Source organism: Rattus rattus, chromosome 4, assembly GCF_011064425.1.
Source record: "Rattus rattus isolate New Zealand chromosome 4, Rrattus_CSIRO_v1, whole genome shotgun sequence".
Taxonomy (NCBI): domain Eukaryota; kingdom Metazoa; phylum Chordata; class Mammalia; order Rodentia; family Muridae; genus Rattus; species Rattus rattus.
In genome coordinates this window covers 93,689,727-93,715,157 of record NC_046157.1, presented here as the reverse complement: position 1 = coordinate 93,715,157, position 25,431 = coordinate 93,689,727, and the positions used below count along the sequence as shown (strand labels likewise).

General features: G+C 39.1%; 1 protein-coding gene across 4 annotated transcripts in view; it reads left to right on the top strand.

Moving 5' to 3' along the window:
• The window catches only part of Ptchd4 (patched domain containing 4), a 190,832-nt gene that overhangs the window by 52,349 nt on the left and 113,052 nt on the right, over window positions 1–25,431 (top strand). For all 4 annotated transcript variants that reach the window (XM_032900840.1, XM_032900841.1, XM_032900842.1 and 1 more), the window contains one exon: window positions 9,663–10,143. In XM_032900840.1, the coding sequence (XP_032756731.1) occupies window positions 9,663–10,143 (481 nt within the window). The remainder of the gene's footprint in view (window positions 1–9,662; window positions 10,144–25,431) is intronic.

The following is a 25,431-nucleotide window of genomic DNA, read 5'->3' as shown; positions in this document are numbered from 1 at the left end:
AAGATGAAACTCAAACCATTTATCTAAAGTGCATAGTGTTTTCAGCAACAGGAGCTTATCTTCATCCGTGAGAGAATGTTCTTAACTCTACACTGAGGTTTTCCCTGCAGATCGTCAATATGGCCTGTTTTTCAACTCAGGGGCTGATAGCCTAAGTGCCACATTCATCATAAGGCCTGTGGTTATAAACAGAGCCTTTGAAGGGGAAATATTCTTAATCCAAAGAAAGGTTATGATGGTGAAACTTTCAATACTTCTACAAAAAGAAATAGCTCGACCTAGGGACTTGTAGTATTCCTCGAGAATTCACTTAAGTGGCAATCAACTTCCTTACTGCAGGTCAGCAACAAAGCTTTCTACTGTTTGATGTCAAATACTTGTCTTTGAGTAGCCGTTACAATTCCCTTGTGAACAACTTAGCTAAACATAAAAATGTTGCTTTTAATGGAAAATTGGGTGATAAGATCTCTAATATGAGCTATAGAGAAACAACATACTAATTTTCATGGCATTATGAGTAAAGTTGGACGTTTTCTCCTTGAGATCTTAGGTTCCTTGATAAAGAATGTATAAATGGGTTTGAAAACCAATTGTTAGAGTTTGAAAAAAATAGAGTTGGAATGATGCAAATATGGCAATTGCTAGAAGAGACATCAAGGGAGGAAGAGAGAAAACAAGAAGATTTAGTTATGGAACAGCAAACAAGATGGACCAGATTTGATTGGCAGGAGAGGGAACCTCTAGAGACAAGGGATTCAGAAAGCCCAGAGTGTCTCAAGAGCATGACCAGGCTTTGGCCAATATGTGAAAGAAAAAGAGATAGAGAAAAGCAAAAGCATAACACAGAAAAACTCAGATGCCCTAGTGCTGATAGTGGAAGGCTGCAAGTGACTGCATCACATGGGGTAATAGTGTTTTAGGAAACACGAGTACATTATCTCACTAAAGGGATAATTGTTCTTCTGGTCTTCTTAGCATGATTTAGATAAATTGGACTTCCCAAGGGGTGGTGTCTTGCAACTCCAGGTAATTTACAGACCCCAGCTGGAAAAACTGTTCAGGCAGGAGACAGTGGTGTATAATGTTTTAATCTTTGGAACATGTTTCTATCCAGGACATGATATATGGTTTTTATTCTTTTGATCAGCAGAAAATAGCTTTTCCTCAACGGGGCTCAACAGAACTCTGATATTCATCATCAGCTGCCATGAAGGCTACTGTAGAGTTTGCTTCTAAAGGACTGGGTCCTTAAAAATGGGTTGAAAATAGGAAATAGTCACCACTAATTTCCAGTATGAAAGCCCAAAGCTGCAGTTTCAAAGCTAATCATCAGAAGAAATTAGCATCTAAACTAGAAATTTAATCATGCATTGACTTTCCCTTGTAGGTAGTGGCATTTAGTAGAAGAATGCTAGCATATCTGAGATGGGGCTAGGGATACAGCTCAGTGATTATACACTTGCCAAGCACGTGTAAGACTGTAAGTTCAATGGTCATTACACACACACACACACACACACACACACACACACACACACACACACACACAATCAGAGCTCTTCTAATACCTCAAATTTTCTTCCACAACAAAAGTGAAATGAAATTTGGCTTTTGATTCAGAACAAAATGGAACTGTTCTTTTGTTCTTTTTGGGGCCCTTCTCCTCCCTATATCTGCCTCCTGTTCTTATCAACATAACTCACATTAAATATAGGTGATAACTCTATTTCTATTCTGTTTATAAATTTATGGGAACATTCTTACAAACAGGAAAATCTCAATGCGTGCATGCTGTTGTGCATTAAGCAAACAAATATGGTAGAGGTGATTTGATAAGGATCTGAAGAACAAATGACATTTCCTACCTAAGAAGTTTATTAGTTCCATTTGTGTTATTGGTGATTTACATCCTGAAGAAAGAGGACAAATTTCTTTATGTTGTTATTTAAGGCATCTCTCTGGAGATTACTTAAGAGAAAATAAAGGAATGACTTTGTTAAATTTAGAAAGAGATAACAACCTCTTGTTGCTATGAAAATGAGCACGGATTGTGTTGTCCTCCCATTCCTCCTATTTTCCTCTTATCACAACAAAGCATACTGATCTAGCTTGTTTTGTAGTGTCTGATGGCTTCACCACTGAGGAATCATTTGGTTTCTGTTGCTGTGTTAAATGCCATGACCAAAAGCACCTTGGGAAGAAGATGACTTCAGCTTCAGTTGTAGGCCATCATGAAAAGCAGTCAGGGCCAAATTCAAGGAAAGAAGGTGGAGGTAGGAACTGATACAGAGGCTATGGAGGAGTGCTGTTTACTGGCTTGTTCAGCTGCTTTCTTATAAATTCTTTCTTAGAAAACCACTAGTCCAGGAGTAGCATTACTGCCCAGCGATCTGGGTTCTCCCACATCAATCAATATCTTGAAAATGGCCTGTGGATTTGCATACAATTTGTATACAAGAAAATGCACCTATCTGATGGTGGCATTTTTCTCAATTGAGATTCATCTTCCCAAATGACCCTAACTTGTGTCAAGTTGGGAAAACAAAATCACAAACAGGACATTATTTAATGAAGAGTGCAGCAGAACTTCAGAGATAATATAAGTCAAAATTTTTGCCCCACCTGAAGGAGAGAAAGGTCAGAGAATCCAGTCAGCAGCTCCTGTCTTACGGTAGCAAAAGTAGAAATTAAATCCCTATGACTTGATCCTGTGCCTGTGTTCTTGACAGCACATTTCAGACACCTGCTGGGAGGTGGAAATAAATTTAAATGACTAAGTGAATAAACAGTATTATGTAAATACCCCATGTGTTGCATATTAATAAGCACAATCCCCAACCCTCTCAGAAGTCTAATCATATCTTATATTAACATATTTGACCCTCACAAGACCTTAAAATTCTTACTTTATGAGCTATAGAAATTATCCCTGAAAGCATAGTCATCAATTGTCATTTTAAGCACTATTAAATCTTATGCCCAGGAAACTTAAGACACCTGTATTCTTTGTCAAGGGTTGTGGCAGGGACCCTAAGCATTATGGGTGGCCTCTGGAGCCTTTTCATAGAACCACTATCTTGCACATTCTCTCTTCTAAGTGCATTTAATAATCATCCCGAAATATGCACATGTGTTATGAATATAAGTGTTAGAGCCAGAAACAAGAATGAAGCCATCGGCAGTGCTACTGACGTGAGGCTGTACATTCTTGTTTTACTTGCCTTCTCTCTTTCCGACTCATCCTCTCATCGATGCCTTGAAGTCATATCAGTATAACCGGTCCTCATAGACTGGTGGAAGAGTTGCCCAGCACAACACAAATCAAGACCTTAAGTCTCTGTCACTTGAATTAAATCAATCCTACCAAGCTCAGTTCGCCACTTGTGCTCACACACTGGGTTATACTTATTTTATGTCCTGGTTGGCTAACATTTTTGTTTTAGTTCAGCAGCACAGAAACCCTGTGTTTAATTACTTTTAACTTCCCTCTCTGAAAAACAATACAAAATACTACATTTTCTGAGCTTCAAATGGCAAAAGGAATCACAGCTATTCTCTCTTAGGGGCATTTTAATGCTTTAGAGACCTCATCTAGAAAATGATTTTTTTTATTATTATTCTTTAATCAAATACCTTGTAGGAAGTTGTTTTCTCCTTATTTGCTTATCACTTCCAAATATGAAACCAAAATAAATAACGGTTTCATTTAGTCCTATTTTATACTTACATTTTTACAAGGGGAGATGAATAAAAAATATGTTAGGAAACAAATATGGAAGCATTATTTATACAAATAAACAAAATCTCATCATTCTTTTTGAAAAATGCCACTAGCTCCTTCATATGCAAGAAAACTTTCTTTACAGTAATAAAAGGCAGTTGACCATCTAAAGGTTTATAATATCCTCACAGAGTCTGCCTCATTGAAAATCAATACAATCAGGCTGGAGAGATGGCTCAGTGGTTACGAGCACTACCTGCTCTTCCAGAGGACCTGAGATCAATTCCCAGCAACCACATGGTGGCTCACTACCATCGGTTACGGGATCAGATGTCCTCTTCTGTTGTGTCTGAAGACAGTGACAGTGTCTTCATATACATAAAATAGATTAAATCTTAAAAAAAGAAAATGAATGCAATCACAAAATTATCTGAATGTCAACCTAGCATCTAATGAAGCAAAATCCTGGCTTGTTTCCTTATAATTTCAAAGCACCACTGAGTAATTTTTGCCCAGCCCAGTTGTCTACAACATGAATATCTCCATATTATCTTAGCTCTGTGAGAACATATTCTCTGATTTTAACTCTGAGTTTAATTTCCTCTTCTCTGGAGAGGTGTGGACTGGCTGGAAGTGATTTAAGGGCTACAAAGTAGTAGGTTTCCAAACAATCTGAGGGATCCAGGGATCTTACTGCATTGCTGTTATTGAGCAGACGCTGATGGCTTTGAGACAGCCTTGTGACCAGTCATTTTATTGATTCGCCTTGCAACAATTTACCTACTGGAGACAACCTAAGCTGGCCTTTTTCTTACGCCGCACTCAGAATCTGAAATGCTGCAAGATTTCCTAACTGACTGCTTTGCTTCAGAGTCATCCTGACCCCCAAACTCTTCCTCCATAGTGCATGAGTTTAAGAATTCAAAACAAGTACATCAAATCTTTCACCCGAGTAAACCAATGTTTTCACACTAAACTACCAACCCATCCCCTTGATGAGACAATGTGGAAGGAATACAGCTGTCTCTTTAGCCTAACGTCTCACCCCTCCTTTCTGTTCTTTGAGCTTCCTATGTCCTTTATCATCAGACCCTGATGCATGCAAATTCTTCTCCTTCCTGGCTGTCTTGCATTCACTGAGGGTCTGTCTATTGACTAGTGACTTACTGTCCTGCATATGCCTCAAGCACAGCAAAAGCTGCCAGGGAAATGATATAAGAAATGAAGAAGATTGGAAAGTGGATAATAAAGGGGGACAACATTTGAAACATAAATAAAATAACCAATAAAAAAGTGGATAACATTGCTTCAAATTGTCCAATTTTTGCAAAATAGTCTCTAAAATGCCTTGTGAATAGTAATTTACACATGAAAGTCTATTCCCTCAGTTAAGAAATTTTATGCAGAGAATAGGCTTGTTTGAAGCTCCAGGAAGTTATTAGTAAACAAACCAGGAAAGGTCCTAGCTCTCAGCTCTTCTGTGTTCTAACTGAAGAGACAGAAAAGGGGCAATTGAGTGACTCTATACAATCATCTCAGATAGAAATCATTAGCAGGAAGCACATAAAATAGGACAGTGCAATGGTCTGAAATGGCCTATCTTTGGGGAATAGGGCATCTGATTTGAATTATATGATTTATATAATTTTTATAGCCTAGACCTTTATAACTGGAAGTAGTCTTGACTTTAAGAAGAATATAGGAAAATATTCAAAGCAAGGAGCACACCAGACACAAACATCATGGGGTGGAAATTAACTTGATGTGTTCATGGAGAAAGAGGAGCATGGGGAGGAAGAAGAGACAAAAGAGACAGGAGAACAGTAGGCAAGATCAGAAGACATTTCTATCTGTGGCTATGCATTGCTCTGCAGGCTTGGGAAAGAGCCCATGTTGCAGACCTAGTGCATGTGCAAACCAGTGGAGGGTTTTAGGCATAGAAACAATGTGCTATCATTTGCAATTGGATGAGTAGGCCCTGGCTATGATATGGAGAGTTGAAAGAGGAACAGCGGAATCAGACCATGACATAACCAGAGACCTGACATCATCTCGTGTTGTAGACATGGCAGTTGAGCTCAGACCAGCACAGAAGTAGAGCAGCACTGAACTCAACATGCTACCAACATCCTGCTATTAAAAAATCTAAGATATATCTCTATGATAACTTAAGAAAGATTTATACCCATGAAAACTTCAAAATTTATATGAGAAATTACTATGATAAATGAAGAGACTGAGTCATATTACAGGCAATACTTTATGTGTCAGGCTGCCTTCCATGAAGAGGAAGACGTTGGAAAGGGAGACTACAGGTGAAATAAAGTTCCAATACCTCAGGCAAGGGGGTTTCTCTGCTCTGACTCCAGGAAGGTCTAGAAATGATTAGACTTGGCATCTGAAGATCTCAGTAGGAACTCAGGGTTATGCCTTTTCTAAATGTCTGGGTTGACTTAGCTAGTAAATAAAACAGCTCTGCCTATAACTAGTTAGCTCTTAACCTGTTGCTGAAACAACCAATCAATTGCTCTAATAGTTGTAAGAGCATCATTTCTAAAATTCAAGTCTCTTCAAACTCTTCATATAAGTAGAGTTTTTTGTTGTTGTTGGTGGTGGTGGTGGTGGTTTTGGGGTTGTTTTGTTTTGTTTTGGTAGAACAAGAGAGCTGAAAACTTAACTTCGATATCCTACAATCATCACTCCACATGCTTACATCTCCTCCTAATAAAGATAAGAAAACTGAAGACGACACAGACAATGGATCAGGTGGAAGGTTCCCCAGTTAGAATGAGTTGTATGCTACAACTTGAGTCAAATGATCTTCTGAGCAATTCTTTGCATTAACCTTACTGAATGTCTTACCACTCCAAGGAAGTCCTCTACAAGGCATAAATATTTGCTGTATTCATTCTTAGTTTCTTCTACTTATAAGTATCTAATGATGGATAAATTTGAGAAGAGAAATTCTTTGCTACTCTTATCCAATAGTAGAATGATCTCATGCCCATAATATGTTTGATTGAGTTTCTAAGGACGACAGTGGGATAAGTTAGCTGATTCACCAGCATGCACATGTTGTAATCATCGAATGGAATTTTGATTCAGGATGTGAAAACACCTCATTTATATTGTGCAGGTACATAGCTTTAAACATGGACCAGAAATTCATTCTTATTTACTTAAATACAACAGGGACAGGGAGACACAATGAAGGTGTATCTTTTATAAGGTGTTTATTATTTAAAAATGGAAATTAGTCAACTTCAAAGGGAAGGTTAGCAGCTGGTCAGACTCAGAAAACTGAGGTTTTAAAAAAAATCTACACATCTCTAATTATTTTACTTTTGTTCGCTCATACAATGAGCATCTGCCTTGTCTACTATAATCTCCAAGTGAGACCTGAGAGACTCTCTGTACTGCTGCTAAAGTTCCCCAGAAGTTTCTTTAATGACAGAGATGAGTTAAGGCACACATAGCAGCACATTCCTAAATGATACAGGGCTTTAGGGATAAGGGCTCTCAGACAATCAGACGCACAAGTTTAAATAAAGATAGAATTTAAGAAAAAGTCGAACCAAAACATTACGTCAATTTTTAGATAAGAATACACCAAATAAATGAACAATTTTTTTTGTAAATGCAAACTAAATCCCCACTACTCAGTTCTGGGGCAGAATTCACATCTCCTTTTGCAAAGCTTGCCAAACCTCTTTGCAAGAGCCAACATATTCAAACAAGGAAACTTGAAGCTAAACTTGTAGCTTGGTTTTTTTTACTCATTATTTAATGTATATAGATGTTTGCCCTGCAGGTGAGTTTGTGCACTAAGCAAGTGTCTGGTTCCCATAGAGACAAGATTATTAGTCATATCCCTTGGAACTGGGGTTACAGATGGTCATAAGCTGCCTTCTGTGTTCTGGGAATTGAACTATAGTCCATAGGAAGAACAGTCAGTGCTCTGAATCACTGACCCCTCTCACCAACCCCGGCTTAGTTTTATAAAGAAAAGAAATAGCATTCTTTTAAAGATCCCATGGATGCCGTAGATACACCAAGGAAGAACTCTCAAATTAAACTGATGTTAAGAAATAAGTTGTTCGTTTGGGTTTGTTCAGGTTTCTTAATGTGATTATAGCTATTGTAATAATTACCTTGTAGGGACAGATACATATTGTGACTGTGATATTGTTTCTTTCCAATGTTTGATCACTCTTCATGTGGCATTTATAATCTCTAAACATCTAAACCCTTCATCTTTGCAAAACACAGTAGGGTTACTTTTGTGCATGCTAAAAGCAAAATGCAAGTGTTTCGCATCTAGGTGTCTGGATTAAACAAAGCCATGATAATTATCCATGTGCTAGCTAGAGGCCCAGCAGTTCCATGTAATCTCTTACAGTCAACACACTGATCAGTGTGCTACTCCTGCTCTTTGGAGACAAACATTCTTTGCTAAGAATCAACTCTTTTTTTACCCTTGAGAGATCACCTCTTCTGACTTCATTCACGTACGAACAACGTACAGCATGAACTTTCATGATGGCATCTCACACACTGCCAACAGCATATTTCCAGTCCTATAAGTCATTCTGGAGCCTGTCTTTGGGCTCAACATTCTATCAACCATCATCATTGAAGTATGGAGACAATTGTGGCAAAAAATGAAATTTCCAAATAGATTAAAATTTTGCAATGGCCATCAAGGAGCACCCTCACAGGATGAGAATAGCTGGTAATTCTGTGTCTATCCATGTGTGCTTAAAGGAGAAATGGCCTCTTTGCCCAGTTCCTAGAATGTTGACAGTCCCTCAAGGCCAACTTTGAAGCTGAGACACCATTCGGTGACACTACCTGAAAAGTTTATCAGCCTCATTTTGAAATTTATTTTTAGGAAAAGATAAGTGTGAGACATAGTCAGATGTGTGTGGGGATATTGTACAGGCCCAGCAAGTGCCCGTATCACATGCAGGAAGTATATCAATCCCACATTAGCTGTTCCAGAGGTATTTATCACATTCAAAACTGCTCATTTAGCTTCAGTAGTATAAGGAAGTAAGGGTCTTCAAATCTGGGTGTTGGTGCTTAACTTAGTTCTGGAATGCTTGGCATATTTACATGTAGGGTGATTGTTTTAATGTTTGAAGCTTAAAGACTATTATAATTTAAAAAGAAAACACCTGGGGCAGGCAAACTGTAAAGCTCCGAAAGTGCCTGAGGAGGAGACTGAGAAGTGAAGGAAGAGAAAGGCATGCCTTTCAAGCCAGCATATAGACCAGGCACATGGTGGGCAAGCAGCCACATGGCAGGAAAATAAGGCTTTAGAGAAGATAATGGATCCAAAGTATCAGGGAAAAGGCTTAGCTAGATTCTGGCCTGAACCTTAAAGAAATAGGCAGAAAAGAGATAAAGGATACACAATCCCTTTCTGACTCATGCCTCAGGAGGGACACCCTCATGGTGTCTCAAAAGGATGGGGCTGGGGACAGGAGTCCTGAGGGAGGAAAGTGTAGCGTCTTATTGAAGAAATTTTTATTCTATGTCGTTAACATGACCTAGGGTGAGCCTTGACACATGCTCTACTTACAGCTAAACATCAATCATAAACTTGATCTACCATTAAGGAATGTGACTACATTGCTATAAAATAAAATGTTACGAATGAGAACATTTGATAATCCAAACTTATGAGCCCCTTTCCTACACATGTGGCAACTGTGATGTAGCTTTGCAACACTCTGCCCACCCTCTTTATTCCTGTTCGTCATGCAGGGTCTCCCATGTAGCTCCAAAGGGTTGCGACTAAACGTCTGACTTTCCTCTCCACCCACATCAGTTCCACAATCACCAACCTTCCTCGTGCTTCTTCACTTAGAATAAGAAACTGTCCCTTGGAATGTGCATCCTTCTGGTAACTGAAGTTTCCCCTCTTTCTGTTTTCAAGGATGGGAGGAACAGTTTTATTGGACACCAGCTGGGCGGGGTAGTAGAAGTGCCAAACAGCAAAGACCAACGGGTCAAGTCAGCCAGAGCCATTCAAATCACCTACTACCTCCAGACCTATGGTTCTGCCACTCAAGACCTCATAGGGGAGAAGTGGGAGAATGAGTTCTGTAAGCTTATGAGGAAGCTCCAGGATGAGCACCAAGACCTCCAACTGTACTCTCTGGCATCTTTTAGCCTCTGGAGAGACTTTCATAAGACCAGCATCCTGACCAGAAGCAAGGTCCTGGTGAGCCTCGTGCTGATCCTGACCACAGCCACCCTGTCCAGCTCCATGAAGGACTGCTTGCGCAGTAAGCCCTTCCTGGGCCTCCTGGGGGTGCTCACGGTATGCATTTCCATCGCCACTGCAGCCGGGATCTTCTTCATCACTGATGGGAAGTACAACTCCACCCTGCTGGGAATCCCTTTCTTCGCCATGGGTAACTATCCATCCTTGTGGTAATCGGATTCTTGCCGGTTTGGGGCAAGGTAGTACATTTCTTGGCTTCTCAGGTGGATATGATTGAGTTTTGCTTTGGTATGTCTGTGTGTGATTGTGTATTATTTTCCTTGGGGGTTTGTGTTTGTTTTGCCTTTTTGAGGCCTTCAAAGGACATTATAGAATAACCAAACCATCCTTCCCTTTAAGCTAAGGATGTCAAAAGTCTTTAGATTGCACAATATGGAATTTCTCTACTCAGTTTCCTCATTGCCGATAAATTAGAAGTATCCGATATAAAAATAAGGAGAGTTGGTGCTTATTGCAAACATAATTTTGTGCTACCAATCGTAGCCATCTTCAGGGATAGTGACAGGACAGTTAATGACTGTGACAAATGAATAGTCTAAGGACAACTTATATGTCATAATCTCAAATATCTTCTAAAGTAAACTCAAATTCAGTTAATAGTTTTGCCCAGAACCTACTCAATGATTTTACCTGTGTAAAAAAAATTAAAAATAAAAAAAAACCTGCCTAATGCCACTTAGATATATTATCCAGTTTATATGTTTATCTCTGATTAAAATATCATCCTTAGGATTATTAATTTTCTTCCAGTCAGACATAAATGATGTCATAACTATTAAAAAATGGTGTGTGTATGCATGCATGTGGATGGTGTATATGTATGGATATTTACTGGGAACAAACATGAGCAAGGACTCAGTGACAGAGTGAATATGTCTTATTGATAAAGATATTTGTGGTATTTGCCAGGTTCTGTTCTATGCAGGGTAATCATGTATAACAATTCCTAAACTGAACCGCTAGGTGCTGAACTGACAGGGGCAAGGTATCCATAAACTATAACGATTGACTTTTCATGGACTAGCTTAAAATCACTCATAAATAAGTTCCACTATTCAAATGCTAAATACACAGCCATATACATAGAAAACTTTCTATGTGGCTCAAGTACCTTTTTGTTTTTTTACCTTCACAAACATGTTTGTAAATAACAGAAGGCATGTAAATTATACAAACTGACATCAGATGTCTGTGTTCGGAATCCAGCTTCATTATAGCTTAATGAGCTGGCTCATTTATCTAAACATAATCTTGCATAAAATACCAATAGGTCTTCAAATGATTGTTTTCAACATAATATGACATAATTAAAAATAATAGTTGAAAGTAAATGCTAAACAAACATCAACAAGTTTTAGCAGGTAACATTGTGTGACAACTCCGTGAATTCCACAGCGATAAGGAAACAACCTTTGGCTTCGTGGAACTGAGTCTTAAAATTTTTGCATCGCATTACGAATGAATATTCGTTAGCTAACAAAATAACCTTTGCACAAAACATGCAAAATGTTTTCCCATTAGTGATAACGATGAGTCAGAGACTAGATCATTTGTACGTTTTATTCCTTTGTAAATATTCAAGTTTCTTCTTGACTTGACAAATGACACAAAATTTCTAAAAATTATAAAATAAAACTCACAAATAAAACAAGACTATGTCAAGCCTAATCAAAACCAGTAGCACCTTAATTGTGGGATAGAAAGATGTTTTTCAGAAAAAGAATAGGATTATCCATTCTATAAAAATAAGGTTAAAAAAAAAAAACACTACCTGGTGCTAGATTGTAATGTCAGCTCTACAAAGGCAGTGGGCTGTTTATTTTCCTAATAGCAAGAACACTGAAAACCATAGTGCTAGAAAAGTCCAGACCTATCGCACACACTTTGTGCCTATCTGCTAACCTTTGCCATCACTAATCAACTCTGGACCCTGTGGACATAGAGTGTAAGAAGACAGGGCAGGGGTATCCATGGTACTGAGATCTGAGGGAAGTGTGCCACTGTTCTCTGAAGGAAAAGCAATAAAAACCCACAAGTATGTGTTTAAACATTCTGCTTTATCAAGATCAAGATTCTGTTTTCATTCCGATTTTTTGCATATGTTGTATGTTATGCTGAATACTCAGGAGCGTCAATTCTGAATCTTCATGTGAAAATGAAGATTGGGGCTATTTATATTAAATTTAAAGATGCTTCAGCCTTATTCACCATTCATTGAATATAGGATTTTGTCATCCCTTTCAAAATCCCGCCAACCTCTAACCAGAGAGAGACAGACAGAAGGAAAGATAGACACACAGAGACAGAGAGAGGCTGACTGACTAATAATTAGGAAAATCACATGACCTTGCATCCAGAGCATCAAACAAGCAAAACTAGGAGTCACAGAAAACACATGGTTGCCAAGGGGTCGAAGGAGAATTTGATGTTAAATATAAATAAATACTGTTTGTCAAATGCCTATTTGCCTGTGGAATGCACAACATTGGTTGATGCAAACCCTTTGGTGAATTAGTGTTCATGAGTGTACAGACTCTAAAATCAATAGTAAATGGGAGGGAGCACAGCCAACACTTCTTGTAAACCTCTATTTCTGTCCTGGTCTACTTTCTGTTACTGTGATAAAGCATGAACAAAAGCAACTTGGCGGGAGAAGAGTTTATTTGACTCACACTTTCACAGCATAATCCATCATGAGAGACATTGAGGCAGGAACCTGGAGGCAGGAACTTAATCCGAAAACATGGAGAAGTGCTGCGTACTCCTTTGCTCTTTAAACTAACATCCAGCTACCTTGCTTACACCTCACAGAACCACATGACTAAGGAGATCCCCCAACCACGTATTGGGCACTCGTATATCCACCATTAATTTAAAAATACCCACCGCAGACTTACACCAATCTGATGGAAGAATGCTCTTAATTGGGGTTCCGTCTTCCCCAATGACACAAATTTGTGTCAAGTTGACAAAGTAGAAAACAAACAAAAAAATCTTTTTTTGTCTATATTATATAGATGTATAGTTTATTCTATTTTATATAGAAAAAATGAGTATAGACAATTTTACTATCTTCTTGGAAAGATTTCATATGCCAAGATTTAAAACCTTTCACCCTCATCAAAGCTGATTTCCAGAGCTGTATATTGCCAATTGTGGTGTCTGTTCTGTAAACCAAAGAGGCACATATCGGGATACCTTTAATCTTGTGTCTTTCTTTTGTATTCATTATGTATTTTTGATCCATTTGATGGCCCTATGTCATTTCAGAGGCACATAAAATATATCTAAATATCCTTCCTTTTTAAAGCCAGTTCCTGATTTTATAATTTTTCCTGAGGCTCCCTTGAGCTAAGTTTTATTTGTCATGTTACATATTCCATATTTTGGCTTTAAAGGTGACTATAGGTACAGAGTCTCTCAACACTCAACAAATCCAGACATAGAATGCACTTTTCAACTGCCTGAAATGATGCAAGCTGCCTTATCAGTTGATATTTACTGACTGCAATACAACTCAAGGTATTTAGAATTAGTGCCAAAGGCTTTGAATTAAACTATTGCAAATCCATTCCTTATCCTCATAAATTTTATATATAGGTCCAAGAGAAGAGAGAGATGGGACAAGAAAATGAAGAAATGTAAACTTTGCCATATTGTTGAAAAATAAAGCCAAATGTCAAAGTAGAATGGCATGCTTGGTAAAGAGCATTTGTGGACAATAGAGGGTAGAGAAACATTACTAAGAACTAAAATTAAAGTAAGAATCTAGGTGAGATTAAAAAACAAGCAATATAGAAATTGGAAAAGTTCTTCTAGAAAGAGACGGGAATCTGAGAAGAAGAGGGGATGGCTGGAGTAGAATGGACAGCAGACTGAGGAGAAAGGCTAGAAAGGGTACGGGGAGATTCTATGGGGCACTGAACAGCTAACACTTCAAGTTTTAAGTGTGAAGGGGAGATAGACTACTACATGAAGCATTCTGAGACAAAATGTGTGCTCAGATAGTTGCATAAGTCAGTCTGCGGGAGAGCAAGAATGAGGATAAAGGTTATCACAAGGCCAGTCTTGCATCAGGGACAGCCTAACATATCATCAGAACAGTGACAGTGGAGAAAAATGAATTCAACTCGGAATGCGTACCTACAAGTCAAAGTGACAGGATTTGCTGAAGGACTGGGTGTGTTCTATAGGAGAAAGGGGTGTCAAGGGCACCTTCAAGGCTTACAGAGTGAATAATTAATAGATTGCAGCTACCCTTGACTGTGCTTAGATGGTCTTGGGAGAGATGAGTCATGTGTTGAGGGGACAGTAGTCAAAAGTTTAGGTTTGTATCTGCTAAGTCAATGCCATCCATTAGGTATCCAACTTTGGAAATGTAGATAGGACTAGGCGTGTAAACCTGTGTGGAGACCAGGTTCAGAGGTTGGAGCTGTTTGAGTTGTCTTTGCATTAAGAATACTAAATAGTCTGAAAATCTGCTAAGGTCAACTAGAAAGGTGATCATAGATGACATTAAATGCCTTTGGCTCAAATCTGAAGCACTCTAATATTTTCCAACAAGAAAGATGGGATGATCCAGAAAAGGAACAATAAAAATTATTAGACAATAGAAAAGGACTGGAAACCAAAAAGAATAGTGTCCCGGAAGCAAATTAAAGATATCTGTGAAGGAGCAGGATACCAAACCTGTAAGAGATTCTAATGCCTTATGCCCAGTGAGAACTGAGAAGTGGCCTTTGATTCATCAATCTGAAGGTCAGGCCTGGGTGTCTTTGATAAGCACTGCTTTGAGTAATGTTGTGAGTGAAAAGGTCATTTAAAGATGGTCAATGGGGGGGGGGAGGTCAAAAGATAAATACAATGAGTAAGAATGGTGCCAGCTACCTTAGTATTATTTGTTTTAATTGGGGAGTAAAGACATTTATGTATGTCAGGACATGGTCAAAAGATGGAAAACTTCCTAGTGAAGAAATAAAGAACAACAGAAATTATAAAAAGAATGTAATGTGAGCAGAGAAGGTTTTGCATTTGGAGCCTCATTAGCTTTATATAAGACCACAGCCAGGACAGAAGAATCCATAGCTAGAGTTATATGAGTGGAAGCCTGCATGTGAAGGTTTTGTTCTGTGGCTTCAACCTTGTCAGTAAATTATTATGGAAATCGGCAGCGGAGAATAACCATTAGAAGGGAGTATTGGGTTTTTTGTTTTGTTTTGTTTTGTTTTTTGAAAATAAAAGAAATGTGAAACAGTCACTTAAAAATGTTGGGGCTAAATTTTAAGTTTTGGGAATTGCTAGGGAGTGCTAGGAACCAATCACATTCGTGGTCTTGGTTTTAGTAAACCAATCAGTGAGTGAGTGTGCTGAACTTGTAAGCACCCCAGCCACACCAATAGCTGGAGGAAGAAGGTGAATTTGATCAGAAAAAAAAATTAAAGCACAAAACTTTTTGATACTGTGGCATTATATTGTCATCTGCAAAGTCCATGCTTGAGAACAACATAGTTGGATTACAAAAAAAATAATAAAAATGAAAGGCCAATTTTTACATTTTTGTTGGGTCACACTCATAGCAAGCTATCTTGGAGCATGTGCACACATTGAACAGAGCTTGACTAAAGCAGTGTTGATCTTGTTCACATGACTGGTACCCCATCTTGGATCTCTGAAGGATAGTTTCATTTTGGACCATTGGCCTGAGCATCTAAATAGGTTCTTACCAGTATGATGTTCTCTGAATTGTTAGACTACTTATATGAGATCAAGGAACTCCTACAAAACATTTTTCAAGAAAGCTACTCAGAAAGTACAAGTCTAGTTGGCATGCCAAATTTGCATCATATCAGAACTATCATATGTTCTTGGGTGCAGGCAGGGTTCAAGAATGGGACAGTAGAACTCCATGTGTTAAGGATATCTATCATTGGTAGAATAACATTTCAGGAGGGCGTTTAGAACAGGAGTTACTATTCTGGCCATTATTGGGAAATGTGGAGCAAGAAGCAAAGTAGAATCTAGAGATGCTTGATACAAAAGTTTTTCAGAATACATCATTCTGAAATTATTAACTGAATTATTAACAAACCATTAACAAAATGTAGCAACAGTTCCTGGGATCTGTAAATAACTTGAAACACACTATAGGTGATTTGTTCAATATGTAATACGCACTGCAGAAGTATGTTGCTTTCAGAAAGGACAAAGGAGAAAAACATCCATGACCCCCATGAGGATGAAGAAAGATACTTGTAATTCCCTCAATCCCAGTAGTACAGAAACAGAGGAGGAAGAATAGAACCATCTTCAGAAAGCAATTCTTAGAAGCAGTGTACATACACAGGAGCAGCCAGTTTTCATTAAAGCAAGGCTCTAGAGATATCGAGATCTTGGTGATGAAATTATGTCTTCAAGAGCACTTTTTTGGAGATTGGGAGTAATGAGAAAATGGTCAGAGCAGGAAATATGTCGAACTGTATGGGAATATGACTCCCGAGGAGAGAACTGAGTCCCTTGCACCATGTTCAGTACTCAGTTAGGGGAAATGAATGGCAATAGTAGTAGTGGTTCCATAACAGCTTCCCATCTAATCAAATTAAAAGATCTTCAAGCTCCAGAAACTGTTCTCTCTTCATTTCTTGTCTCTTCCTCCTCTCCATCCTTCTCTTTCCCACCATCACCTCATCTCATCTTCCTCATCTGCCCCTCTTTTTTCAACTTTCCTCTTCTTCCATTTCATCATCCCCCTCCCTTTCCTGCTCCCCTCTTCCTCTCTTCTCCATCTTCTTGCCTTCTATATCCTATAAGACATTTTCCATACATAATGTTTGTATTTGAGGTGTTCCTGGCCACTCAATGAAAGATCATGAGCATTTCCTAGCTCCTTCTGCCTCAGTGCTTTTTGGAATTCATCATTTTTTTAAGTATAAACCATTTAACTTGTTCTTTATCTACTTCCCCTCACCGGAATGCAAATTCCTGCAAAATATGCATTTACCTTGTACCATTCCAGTACCTCCTGTGATGACAAGCAGCGTCTGATGTAGAATAGACTTGATAAACATACATACATATAATGATCAAACGGCCTATCAGTGTATTCAGATAGGTTTGGATGTATTAGAGAATCATTAAACCAAAGTAATGTGTCATAGGAATCATTTATATTTCATCAAGAAAAAAGGAGAACAGAAAGGATGGGAAATGTAAAAACAAAACTGCTACATATGGTGCTTCAGTAACATAATTTTCTTTGGTTTCATAGATACATGTATACAAAAGATCATGATGCAAAATGAATTTCATAACATAGACTACTGTCAATATTGTCTTAAAAGACAGTATAGTGCTTGGGTGAGTAATACTGGTAAAAGAAACACATGGAAGAACTCATCAGAGTTGCAAGTAGTACCTGGTCTTGTTGGGAGTAGACTTAAGAGAGGACTGTTTTACCTTTAACATGCTTGTGTCACATGCTACATGGCATCTGACTTAGAATTTTCCCTCTGGAGAATGCAACCATGACTACTTGGCATCATTACTATTGTCTAAAGTACTCACAGTGGGATTTATGAACACTGAGTTGCCATGGTCCACCCTCAGCATGAGGAAGATCCTAAAAAGGAGGGGAAAGGGAGTGGCACTGATCCAATAATGACTAGACATCAGTCGTGAATGCAGGCTATCAGTTCAAGTGTTCTCTCTTTACCGGAGGATTCTCATCATTCTTCCTTCTTTTTCTTTTTCTTTTTTTACCATATGCCTTCTTTTCATTCTTTTGCCTTCTCCCAACCAGAGAGCCTAAACCCAGTCTTTTAATTATTAAAGCTACACTTTCAAGACTTTGAACATTGTTGTATTTAAGAAATCCTTAAATTTACATAAATGTTATGAATCCAAGATCATAAATCCCAACCCATGCTTCCTTAAAACAGAAACTAAACACAAAGAAAAAGACCATTTCCTTATAGTCTTACACAGCCTTTCCTACTTTTATATAAGAACAGAAAGGTGACAGACTACTAAGGTAAAAACAATTTCTTACAAAGTTTTAAGATGTATGCAAGTAAAGCAGTCAGCTCTCTCTCTAATACCTCTCTAGGCATCGTCATCTCCAATATTTCAAGTAACCAGGAGAACAAAGCACTAACTTTTTATGTGCTTCTGCATCATCTTTTAATTCTCTGATCTTTGATTCTTTATTCTAGCAATTCCATTGCCTTGTGTGCTCTCCAGATACTTGTTTCTAGATCATACATAAGCCTCCTCCTACAGACAAACTCATCTATCACTTGTTTTGTAGAGATTCTTCCTTCTTTTCTTTTCCATGACTTTTCTCCTTGAGACCTTTAACTCTCTATCCTTGATGTCCCCAAGTTCAGCCTGGCTAATTAATGCAGCAGTCATTGGACCGGAGAGCACATGTATCTCCTCAAAATTCCAAGTTCCAGGCCAAGCCTGGCAATGAACTATTTCTACAAAGGACCATGTAAGCTTTAATGGCCTCTGTGGTTATATTGTCTAGATCCCTTCCCATGACCCTAAAGGCCAAGCAGAAAGCCTGTTCCTTGTCCTTCGAAGCCTCATGGCCACCTCTCTTCCTCATTCTTGAAAACTGTATCTGTTTCATATACTATGGACTGATTAGCTCACAGTAATGGAGGAAGTATAGTCCCCAGAAATATTGAACATAAACACATAGATCAGCTTCAGGGCAACAGCAACCAGCAGCATACATGAGGATCAAAGGTCTGGTGATTTTCCAGGGGCAGGAACTGCGTCACACCACCCCTTATATAGCCATGCTGGACCAGCATTTATTCATTCTTAGCTTTCTCAGAGTTGAAAGTTTTGTTTGTTTCTTGAGCTAGATGTCTTAATATGTCCCACATGCTATTATTTATTTTTAATTTCCTTACATTGTTCTCTGTTCTTCTCTAGCTTTGGCACGGCCCCCATGAGTCCATTTCAATGAGTAAAGGCACTATCATAGTTTCCTTTCTATTTTCTATAATGAGATACATTGACAAAAGCCAACACAGGAGAAGGGGTTTATTTTAGTAATTTTAGTTCACAATGGACAGGTTATAGTCCATTTCAGAGAGAAAGTCGGAGCAATAGGAACTTTAGACTGCCAGTAGTGTCATACCCACACTGAATAACAGAGAGAGATGAGGACAAGCATGCTTACTTGCTTGCTTAAGCTCAGCTCAGTTTCTGATACATGACCCCTACCTACAACCTAGGAATTGGTGCCACCCACAGTGAACTGGGTCTTCCCACATTTATGAGAAATTTCTCACAGCCACGCTTTATGCCAACCCAATGTAGATAATCCTTCATTAAGACTCTCTTCCCAGCAGATTCTAGGTCATGTCAGGTGGACAATTAAAACTACCCATCACGTTCACTTTTCTCTTTTGGTAGACCTTTTAAAGGGAGAGAGAGAAGATCTTAGCATAACAAGTCATTGAAGCTTACATCAAATATTGGAGGTAGCATTGAATAGTATGTACTCAGTGTATAATGCTATCCAAAACTAATTATACTTATAAGCTGACTCTTGATCCCTTAAGGTTTTATAGACTCTATAGCAGTGGTTCTCAATCTTCCTAGGGCTACAACCCTTTAATACAGTTCCTCACTTTGTGGTGACCTCTAACCATAAAATTATTTAGTTACTACTTTTTAACTATTGTGAATCATAATGTAAATGTCTGATATGCAGGGTATCTGATATATGAGCCCAGTGAAGGGATCATTTAACCCCCTAAGGGGTTGTGACCCACAGGTTGAGAACTGCTGCTTTGAAATCATCCTCTACCTTTGAATATGTTTTTCATTAAAGTAGTTGTTGGAGTACTGAAAAGAATTTAAAAACAAAGAACACTGCTAAATAGCACAATTTTACTCAGAGTAAAAACCATGTAGACTAGTTCTGAAGAACTTAATTTGAGGCCAGTTGATATATTAAGTTACACTCTTTAAGTGAAAATAGGTGTAAATATTCCTCTCACTGCTCAATTTGTAGTGCTTCTATTTTTAGTGTTTAGATTAGATGGCAATTCCTGATTGGAGAGTAAGCAGATAGGGAAATGAGTAGAGCAGCAATTTATCCACATTGCAGAATGACGGATATGCCAGAGAGCTTAAAGTCTCCCAACTTGGGCATCTGAGCAGTCCTCAAATACACGTCCATCAAACACAGCCTCAACCATCCTCGTTAATTATAGTTGACGTGGATGTCAAGTCAGAATGTTCCAAGAAAAATATTTCTGACATAGGGCAGCTGTAATTGCCAAGCAGAACGTGATTTTCTGCAGAGCAGCCTCAGAGTACGCGCTGCCGTTCACGCTCTGGAAACAGCAAGCTGAGAATACAATAAAGCTTACGTCATTGCTTTTCCGATGGAAAAATAAAGCCCTTGGCAGGTAAAATTTACTCTAAAAGTGAATTCTTATTACCTACATAAATTTGAGTCTTAAGCCAGAGTTTTCATGCCTTTTCATCTAATACAAGAAAAATTTACCATAGGGGAAAAAAGAAATATACTATATGTTTATTTGGGGACCCTAAAGGACTACGTTTAAGAATTGAGGCATCTTTGAGCAAGTGATTCCAGCCGATTTTCTGAAACAGTGTTTACTTGTACGTGTGTCAAATATCTGTTTATCAGATTTGTTGATTACTTGGTATTTTTACTTTTTTATTCTCTCTGTGTCTCTCTGTGTCTCTCTGTGTCTCTCTGTCTCTCTGTATCTGTCTCCGTCTCTGTCTCCCCCCCTCTCTCTCATGATTAGTATTGTGACACATACATGTATATATAAATACAACCTCCTGAGCTGAGTCCTTCTAGTGCTTACAGATGACCAGTTGGGGATTAGATTACCAATTAGCAGCCTCATCCCTAAAGAAGACTGGTCCTCCTTCTCTCAGCACCCTATCAGACCTCCCTCTTCTCTGGGACCCCTAAGTCTCTCCAGGGTTAGGTACATCTTCTCTGACTGAACCCAGACCCAGCAGTCCTCTGCTGTATATGTGTTGGGGGCCTCATATCAGCTGGTGTATGCTGTCTATTTGGTGGCTTCGTGTCTGGGAGATCCTGGGGGTCCAGGTTAATTGGGACTGCTGGTCCTCACATAGGGTCATCCTCCTCCTCAGCTTCTTCCAGCTTTTCCCTAAATCAACCACAGGGATCACCATCTTCTGTCCATTGATTAGGTATAAATATATCTTCTGTCCGTTGATTAGGTATAAATATATACACTTTACTTTCAGCTGCTTGTTGGGCAGTCAGTATAGGCCCCTGTTTGTAAACACACCATAGCATCAGTATTAGTTCCAGGCCTTGGATCCTACTCCTGAACTGGATCCCATTTTGAATCTGTCACTGGACCTCTCTCCTCCATTTAGTGTGCCTTCAGTTCTTTCAGACAGGAACAATTCTGGGTCAGAGTTTTTTACTATGGGATGGCAACACCATCCCTCTACTTGATGCCCTGTCTTTCTACAGGAGGTGGGCTTTACAAGTTCCCTCTCCCCACTGTAGGGCATTTCATCTAGGGTCCCTCCCTTTGAATCGTGAGAGTCTCTCACTTCCCACATCTCTGGTATAGTCTAGAGGGTCCCCTCACCTCCTACCTTCCATGGTTACTTGTTTCAATTCCTTCTGCTGGCCTTCAGGACTTCAGTCCTTTCCCCCCCACCCAATACCTGATCATGTTCCCCTCTTCCCCTCCCTGTCCCCTTTCCCACTGAGGACCCTCCCCCATCCCTCTCCTAAGATTGCTTTCTTCTTCCTCCCAAGTGGAATTGAGGCATCCTCACTTGGGCCCTTCAGCTTGTTAGCCTTCTTGAGTTCTGTGGCTTGTACCCTGGGAATTCTGTACTTTTTGGCTAATATCCACTTATTAGTGAGTACATACCATGCATATCCTTTTGGGTCTGAGTTGCCTCACTCAGGATGATATTTTCTAGTTCCATCCATTTGCCTGCAAAACTCACTATGTCCTCATTCTTAATAGCTGAATAGTATTCCATTGTGTAAATGAGCCACATTTTCTATATTCATTCCTCTGTTGTGGGACATCTGGGTTCTTTCCAGATTCTGGCTATCACAAATAAGGCTGCTATGAACATAGTGGAATGCATGCCCCTGTGGCATGGTGAGGCATCTTTTGGCTACATGCTCAAGCTGGGCCTTCAAGTAGATCTATTTCCAATTTTCTGAGGAACCATCAGATTGTTTTCCAGAGTGGTTTTACCAGTTTGCAATTCCACTAACTGTGAAGGAGTGTTCTTCTTTCTATACAACCTCGCCATTCTGTGCTGTCACTTGAGTTTTGGATCTTAGCCATTATGAGTGGTGCAAGATGGAATCCCAGGGTCATTTTGATTTGCATTTCCCTGATGACTAAGGACTTTGAACAATTCTTTAAATGCTCAGCAATTCAAGATTCCTCTGTTGTAAATTCTATTTAGAGAGACCCCATTCCTGTTTAGAATACCGCATTTTTGATTGGGATGTTTGGTTTCTTGGTGGCTAGCTTCCGAGTTCTTCATATATTTTAGATATTAGCTGTCTGTTAGATGTGGGGTTAGTGAAGATTTTTTCCCCAATCTGTAGGTTACATGATTCGTCTCATTGGCTATGTCCTTTGCTTTACAGAAGCTTTCGAGTTTCATAAGGTCCTATTTATCAATTTTTGATCTTAGAGCCTGAGCCATTCGAGTTCTGTTCAGGAATTTTCCCCAGTGCCATGAGTTCGAGACTCTTTCCCACTTTCTCTTCTATTAGGTTCAGTGTATCTGGTTTTATGTTGAGATCCTTGATTCACTTGGACTTGAGCTTCCCTCTTATAAGGGTTACAGGAGATAAAGTCTCCTGATTGCCAAGAAAGATGGTGTGAGAGAGTGCTAAGAGATTTGATTATGGCATAATATTTAGTTCTACTCCTTCCCAGAGTCTGTCTTATAGATCAGGATAATGATACAGTGGCAAAATTGTCAATGTTATAACACCATTCACCAAGTTGACAAGAGATAAAAATGTTAGCGATGCATTTCAGTAATCTCTAAGCATTGAACTACATATAAGTCCTAACAAAGCTTGCTTTCTGCGCGCAGTGTATAAAACACTAGTTATTACGCAGTGATGCTGTAAACCACAGCAAGGGGACATCTTGTAAATATTCTGGGTCTCAAAAAATACTGCAAAATTCCTTCTTTGTTGTCTCCCAGATTCATCCTTGTTCTTCCTCCTAAATCTCTCTCCATAGTGGAGAGCTGTCCCCCTTGCTGGATTCTACCCTTTAGTGCCACTTATCAGCGTCTGACTGAATCAGTAGAGCTTGCTATGACCTAAACAAAGTTTCTGTTGAGACTGGGAGACAATCTTCCTTTACTCTCCCAATACTGATCAAATATATTCAGTCTTCAGTGTGTGATCCCTTCCCTGTTTCAAATGGTCTGGGGGTTCTTCCTCATTATGGAGTTCTTCCTCTCCCCATAATCTCCCAGTGACAGTTTTCTCGAGTTATGTTATTTCAGTTGCCACTGAAATATGTTACGTTATTTCTTTAGCCACTCAAATTATGAGTTACACTGGAAAAAATCAAAAACATAAACAAACAAAAAACCCACAATAACAACAACCAAAAAAAAAAAAAAAGAGTACCAAATATCACAGTACGAGTTTTGAATCTTGATAACTCTCTCCATCCCTATTTCAACACTGATAGCAAGAGCTGTAATTAAACAGCTCAGCCCTGCTGTGTTCTAATGACTGCCTGGCCCAGGGACAGTGGTTCATCTGAGGAGGCTAATGAGTTCTGTTTGCCTCTGTATGGCTTCTAACTTCAAGCACCTTTACATTCCTTGCTGTGGTCAAATGAAAACTTTTATGTCCCCATGCACAGGCTGGTTCCTGTCTAATAATGTTCTTTCTTTCTTTTTTTTGAGAAATTTCTGGCACATTTTATTTATTCTAATTTTCAGGGTTCCATATATATATATATATATATATATATATATATATATCTCCAACTCAGAAATGGCTATTGGTTTCCTTTTCTGCTTTCTCTGCACGCTTGTTTACATGTCTATTTCTAACTCTCCTGCTGAGTTTCAAAGCCTACATTAAGGGAGAGAGACTATTTTTGTATCCCCAGGCAGGAGAAGAGGGTTGAGCATTGTGTGGGAGGTATTTTAAAGTTATGCTGTACTGCCTGAATGGAGGGCTGCCTCGCCGTTTGACCCACTATGTATCCTGGGCCTCACCCTGGAGTTCCCAGAACAGTTATGTTGGTTCTGTTTAAAATATCATGCCATACTTTCTATCTTTTATTTTTCCTAATCCTTGTTCTAGAATAGTGATTCACTTCTAGGCACTGTATGACTGACCCTCTCTCCTTCAACCTCTGGCTTTTCTTTTGGTCTGGTCAATGGCACACGCAAGAGGAAGGCAAAGAGAGTCAAAGAGCTCTCTGTCCAGCTCCTGCCTGCCTTGCTGCAGCACTGTTTCATTGACACTAACTCTGTAGAGGAAGTCAGACTCTCTCTCTTTTATCCCCAACTCTCACTGATCCTTGGTCACACTGTTCAGAGCATTTACTTCATAGGACTTAATACTCCTAATAGCTTCTTGTTCTTGATAATATTAAGATGCCAACATCCTTCATTTATTTGTTTTGCCATTGGCTCTGAGCGTATCTACATAAATAGTTCTTTAATATTCAATGGTGTAATCAGACCATCTAAAGGATTTCTATGCCCTGCCAAGCCTTGCAAATTTTGCCTAGCTACGACCGAGAACCCCAGTATTGAAAAGATAGGTATTAGCCCAGGATACCTCAAGACCAAGTTCTTAGCACAATAGGGATAGAAGAGTAAGAGACAAAGACAAAAAATTGAGTACGAGAGAGAGGGAGCAGGGATATTAGGGGAGGGGAACAAAGGACTGCCTCTGGATAAAGAAGAGACAGGTATGGCCCATAGGAAAATGGCAGTTTATAAAAGGAAAAGGGAAAACACCGTGTCAGGATGAAATGTTTAATTTTAACTGGGCATGTTAATTAGGCGAGCCAAAGGGGGCTTTTGATTGCCGGACTTCAAAACTTTAAAAGCCCGACCTTGATAGTCAGCCTCAGGAGGAGGAGGTTGTAGACAAGTAAGAGAACAGAAGTTGGGGTCTAGCTTTAAGAATGCAATCTAATGGCTTTAGGCATAGCAGAGGGAATCGGGAAAAGGGCAGGGACTGCAAGAGAACCAAGTTCGCCATGCATAGCTGGCTAGGGTATCTTTGAGTATTCTCTTAGATTTGAAGTCGTTCCCAGAAGCCCATACACTTACTCTAGCTGTTGTCAAGCAAATGTCAGGGGCAAGGGATGTCACTCACTACCAAATCACATCCTGACCATCA